The 6,000-nt window shown below is 36.1% G+C and overlaps 1 protein-coding gene across 2 annotated transcripts in view; it reads left to right on the top strand.

Annotated features, from left to right (window-relative positions):
• The window catches only part of USP47 (ubiquitin specific peptidase 47), a 105,771-nt gene extending 100,051 nt beyond the window's left edge, over nucleotides 1–5,720 (top strand). For both annotated transcript variants that reach the window (XM_015537931.2, XM_042959483.1), the window contains 4 exons: nucleotides 987–1,117; nucleotides 3,115–3,162; nucleotides 3,254–3,384; nucleotides 4,213–5,720. In XM_015537931.2, coding sequence (XP_015393417.2) covers nucleotides 987–1,117; nucleotides 3,115–3,162; nucleotides 3,254–3,384; nucleotides 4,213–4,387 — 485 coding nt within the window. In that variant the 3' untranslated portion in view covers nucleotides 4,388–5,720. The remainder of the gene's footprint in view (nucleotides 1–986; nucleotides 1,118–3,114; nucleotides 3,163–3,253; nucleotides 3,385–4,212) is intronic.
• The last annotated feature ends 280 nt before the right edge of the window (nucleotides 5,721–6,000 follow it).

Raw genomic sequence — 6,000 nt, forward strand, 5'->3', positions numbered from 1 at the left:
ATTTGACAAGTTAACAGGGGAGTCAGGGACAGCCAGGACACTATCTACTATGATGTGGAGACAAGTGTTCCAGATTGTGATTCCTTCTGTGAGTGTCTGGGGCCTTAGAGAATAACCAGTGTGTCTGAGTAGACCAAGAAGAGATGGCGAAGGACAGAGAAATTCCCCTTGTTAGGGAGGATTGAGTATGTATTAGCAGAGATGGGTTAGCCGGGAGATGTTACTGGATGGTGGGTACCTGTGTCAGTATCATTTCAGTATATATGTTAGCTTGACAATAGTTGAGTGAGAAATAAATCATGTGAAATCATGTGATTAAATCTAAGAAACATTTATTGACCTGTAAATTGCCAGACACTGCTAATCTCTGGTGCTACAAAAATGAATAAGAACTAGTGATTGCACTTCAGATGCTCAGTCTATAAGAAAACCAGAAATTCCACAATTTCTGCAAACCTGTAATTCCAAAATCATAGGTACTTAAGGACCAAATCAGTACAGTTTGCTCTCGTGTACACCAGAGAGAAAGGTAACAATTGAGCTGGTTTTGAAGAATCAGTAAGGTTTGAGTAAAAGAGAAGAGAGGGATTAGTGTGAGCCGGAGTGAAAAAAGAAGATAAAGTGAAGATGATTTGATTTTGATGATGTTAGATTGTGGGGGTGGTAGCCAGTAGAGAAGCAAAGATTGGCAATCCAGAGAAAAGAGTAGTTGATAGAGCAGTGTCCAGCAGGACTCAGGAAGGAGTGAAATTAGGATCCTGGTAGAAGGAGAGCTTGCAAAAGAGTAAAGAATTACCTTCAGAGACTGGAGGGAAGAGAGGAAATATTTTATTCTCAAAAACTTGTTGGGATAAGTGGGATCTTTAATGTGCACTTTCTAAGCAGAACACTTGAAGTAAATCTTGTTTAGTCAGGCCATACAGGAAAAGTCAAATTATGGGCCTCTAGAGAAAAGAGAAAGATGACCTAATCTTGCATCTTCATAGGGGTGGAGAAGATGAAATCCATGTCCCAGCTTGCAGTTTTGTCAAGACGGTGGAGGCCTTCGGAAATGAAGCTGGATCCCTTCCAGGAGGTTGTGTTGGAAAGCAGTAGTGTTGATGAGCTGCGAGAGAAGGTAAGTTCATTTGAAATAAATTGAACTAATATGTGTTTTTCTCCGTGTTGCATAAGAGATAACCTAGGAAGTAAGTGCCAAATACTCACGTGTCAACCTTTCTTTCTTTGTCTCTTTCATACCTTGTGACACCTTGTCACACACTCTCCTTGTTTCCTTAGGCTCCTGATGCTTTGAAAAATTACATTGGCTTTTGGCCATCCAGAAGTGGACCCCTCGCTTTTAGTTACTTGAATCAAGTTTGTCCTGAGTAATTAGCATTAGTTAGAAGTTACTAGAGTAAATTGCTGTATATATTTTAAAAAGCCAAACGCTTTTTAAAATACGTGGAATTGAATAAAGGATCTATATGAAGCTCTCTTTTGCATTTTTCAATTTAAAGGTTGGAATTCTGTGGCTCTCTGGGGAATGGGTGAATTATTCATAAGCAGTACTAGGATAATTGGCATCTTAAAAACACTTTGTTTCCATAATTCACACCAAACGCAAAAATAAATTCTAAATATATTAAATTTATATAAAAATACAATAAAATGTTAAATGTACTAGATGAAAAGGTTGAAAATATTTTTATGTTCTAGAGACAGAAAGATCTTCGTAAGCATAATACCAGAAACTAAAAAGGAAAAGACCACATAAAAGTATAAACCTTCCAGACAGCCTCCTCTCCAATTCTTCTTTTTTAATTTAAAAAATGTTTATTTTAGAGAGAGAGAGCATGAGTGGAGAAGAGAGGCAAAGGGAGAGAGAGAAAGAAAGAATCTTTCACGGGGCATGGAGCCCAATGTAGGGCTCTGTTCCATGACCCTGGGATCATGACCTGAGCCGAAATCAAGAGTCAGACACTCAACTGACTAAGCTACCCAGGCGTCCCTCCAATTTCTTCTTCTTCTTCTTCTTTTTTTAATAAACAGCCGATAAACAAAGATAAAAAACAAGGAAGGGGAAAAATATTTGAAACAGATATGAAGCATTATGGTCCGTATTTATATGGAGCTACTGCATTAATAAGAAAAAGGTGAATAATCTAATTTTAAAGTAGGCAAAGAACTTGAATAGGCAATTCATTGAAGAAGAAATACAAGTTAAAACAGTAACAGCATTCTTTACCTCTTAAAATGCTGAAAGTGTAGGAAATAAAATGCCTTGAGTTGTCAGTTTGGGAAAACAGGCAAGATCGCACGGCTTTTTTTTTTCTTTTAATGTCTGTATGTTTTTGAGAGTGCACGCACATGCGTTCACACGAGTAGGGCAGGCACACAGAGAGAGGGAGAGAGGGAATCCCAAGCAAGCTCTGCACTGTTAGCACAGAGCCCAATGTGGGGCTCATACGCATGAACTGTGAGATCATGACTTGAGCTGAAATCAAAAGCTGGACACTTAATCGACCGAGCCACGCAGGCGCCCCTCATACAGCTTTGATAGGTGGCTAAATTGACATCACTGTTTCAGGCTTCACTTTGGCATTATCACCTTTTCAGATGTGCAAGTCCACATCTAAGAATTCATTCTCAAGAAATATTTGCAGAAATATGAAAGGATGTTCATGAAGGTATATATAGTATAGCATTGTAACTAGAAAAATTAAAAATAGGCTCAGTGACCATTGGTAGGGAATAAAATGGTATATTGTTCAGCTGTTGAAGATCATGAGGTTATTCTGTGTCCTATTCTTATATATAGGCTATATAAAAGTATTATATAGAGAGGTTTCATAAATATAATTTTGTGCATTTTAGATATGTGTGATGTAGTTTATATGTGCATAGGAAAAGGTCTAGGAGGAATATACTAAGTTGGCATTTCTGGGACATGGTATTTGCAGGGTGGACAAGAGACGATTTCACTTTCTGCTTTTTTTTTTCTAATTTCTTATATCAAACATTTATTCCATCTTTGAAAACATCAAGCTATTTCTGTGTGGGTTAAAAGGTTGATAACTTATTTAAGCAAATTTATTTTTTAAATGAACTCATATAAAATGTTTCCTTTTACAGCTTTGTGAAATCAGTGGAATTCCTTTGGAAGATATTGAATTTGCTAAGGTAAAGTCTTGAGAGTGTTTGCCTTTGGGTACTGGTGCTCAATAAACATGGCTGTCAGCATGATTTATTCATTCATTTATTTTTTCCTTAGGGTAGAGGAACTTTTCCCTGCGATATTTCTGTCCTTGATATTCATCAGGATTTGGACTGGAATCCTAAAGTTTCTACCCTAAATGTCTGGCCTCTTTATATTTGTGATGATGGTGCCGTCATATTTTATAGGTATCTTTACAGTGTATTTGTTATTCATAGTGATGTAACATTTTTGTTGTTCATAAGTATCTTGTTTTCCATAAATACCTTTACTTTTTTTATGGTATAAAGCAGCCCTGACCAGTACTTAGTACAAGAGCCACACATTACATTTTGAATTTTTCTAGTAGCCACACTTAAAAAAGTAAAAAGAAACCGGTGAAATTAATTTTAATAAAATATTTTAACCCATTATATCCAGAATGTTATCACAACATGTAGTCAATATCAAAAATTGTTCATGAGATATTTTACATTCTTTTTCTTACAGTAATTCTTAGAAATAGTGTGTGTTACGCTTCCAGTAGGTCTCAAGCTTTCAGTAGGCACGTGTAGCAAGTGGCTACTGTGTGAGCCAGCACAAATACGGAGGAAAAAGAATAGTCATTGATGCCTGGCAGATAAGAGTTCTGACTAGGCTTTGTTACTTACCTAACTCCTCGTCATCTGTGAAATGGTGACAGTGACGTCAGCCTTGCAGGATTTTCTGAGAACAAGGACTACTGCATTTAACAAAACTGTCCATAGTACATGTTACATATAAATGTTCAATCAGTGGTGGCTGTTATTACACTTACAATAGCATGGGAATTTTTCTGTACCATTTTTAGAAGTCATTGCTGTGTTAATATAATAAACACATTTGCCATCCAGGACATCTTAGTATGAGATTATTTAACTTCACCAGTGACAATCAGATTTCATTTTCTTACCAAGGAGCATTATAACATTCAAGCGTAAGTTACTAAAGGCAGATGGCTATACCAATCTAATATGTAATTAATATTTTAAATGTAGGGATAAAACAGAAGAATTAATGGAGTTAACAGATGAGCAAAGAAATGAACTGATGAAAAAAGAAAGCAGTCGACTGCAGAAGACGGGACATCGTGTAACGTACTCACCTCGGAAAGAGAAAGCACTAAAAATATATCTGGATGGAGCACCAAATAAAGATCTGACTCAAGACTGACTCTGCTAGTGTAGCATTTTCCCTGGGGGATTTTTGGTTTTAATTAGATGGTTCACTGCTACTGTGTAGTGCCGTTATGGCCGGACATGGTTAGGGGTAACCCAGTGACACCAGCACTGATTGGACTGCCCTTCACCAATCAGAAGCTCAGTGCCCAATGGGCCACTGTTTTGACTTGGAATCATGTTGTGCACTATAGTCAAATGTACTGTAAAGTGAAAAGGGATGTGCAAAAAAAATAAAAACAAAAAACAAAAAGCGAAACCTGCTACTAGGAAAGGGGGAAGGGGAATGAGTACACTTCTTTTATTGCGGACAAATGTGCACATAGCCGCTAGTAAAACTAGCCTCAAACAGGATGCTCATAGCTTCATAATAAAAGCTGTGCAAAGGCCATGAATGAATGAATTTTCTGTTTATTTCACTGATACACACATTACCTCATTGACAATTTGGAAGTAAATGCAACTGTGTGTTGACTCTTGGAAAGCAGCAAAAATAGGAGCTGAAGAGAGAAATTCTTAGAACCAGCCATAACCCAGTAAAGAATTGTGAAGTTGTGTTTTTATTTTGTTTCATTTTTTGCAAAGTATTAAAACATTATTCTGGAACATCAAAACGTTTCCCTTAGACCGCTCCCAGCAGGTAGCAGCTCAAATTGCTGCAATATTGTAATTATAACTGATTGTACTTAAGTTATGGATGTAGAGAATATGGTTCACTCGTTCATTCAGCATGTAAATAAAATTGATCCTATTGAGTTATCATAATTGCAGTTCAACTATTTCCCATGGTTATTCTTTTCACGTACCATTCATGATGTACATTTGTGTACATTGAGGAGTATAGCAGTCTATGTACATGTAATCCTCAGTGAGGTTCCTCAGTGCTGGGTCCCATACAATTGTATTTGCCCTTGTTAATGAGGTTTTTCTGTTCAGCGGCTTCAGTTTTTTCCTTTGTACATTTACTTTTGAAGATTTACTTCAAGTTTGAATCTTCTCGAACCCTTGTAAGTCCCACTTTAATTTTTGGAGTTGATTTGTAGTTACATGTAGTTTAACTTTGCGAAAGCGTCTTAACATCGTGTTGAAAAAAACTTGCTAGTAAGGTCATAGCACAGGCTGATGTAGTCAACATGATTTCATTGCAAAGTCTATTAGAATGGGCAAGTTTTTGCTTTGCTAAATATGACTTCAATGAACACAATTCTACATAAATTTTGAAAATGCCATCTAATTTATAAAAATCAATTAAAAAGGTTTTGGTAAAACTTTTTCATGCCAGATGCTGTTTACAACGATGAACATGCCAATAAAACATTTGTTCATTCTGTTGTGTTATTTTAGTCATTAAACTTTTGTGGATGAAGAGTCTGGGTTAAGAATAGATTTATTTTCTTTAATATTTTGTAATGAGTATTGAATAATTCTTTCTGTAAGATACGTTTACAGTAAAGTTCTCAGATGAAAAGATGTTAATACTTTGGAGGATCCTGTCAATATTTCAAAATCAGATTTTTACCTTATTTCCTTTTAAGAAAGATATAATTAGAAAATAGTATTAGCAGATGTTGGCTTTGTAGTTTGAATATAATGATTGAGAATTCCATA

The sequence above is a fragment of the Panthera tigris genome, chromosome D1, assembly GCF_018350195.1.
Source record: "Panthera tigris isolate Pti1 chromosome D1, P.tigris_Pti1_mat1.1, whole genome shotgun sequence".
NCBI lineage: Eukaryota > Metazoa > Chordata > Mammalia > Carnivora > Felidae > Panthera > Panthera tigris.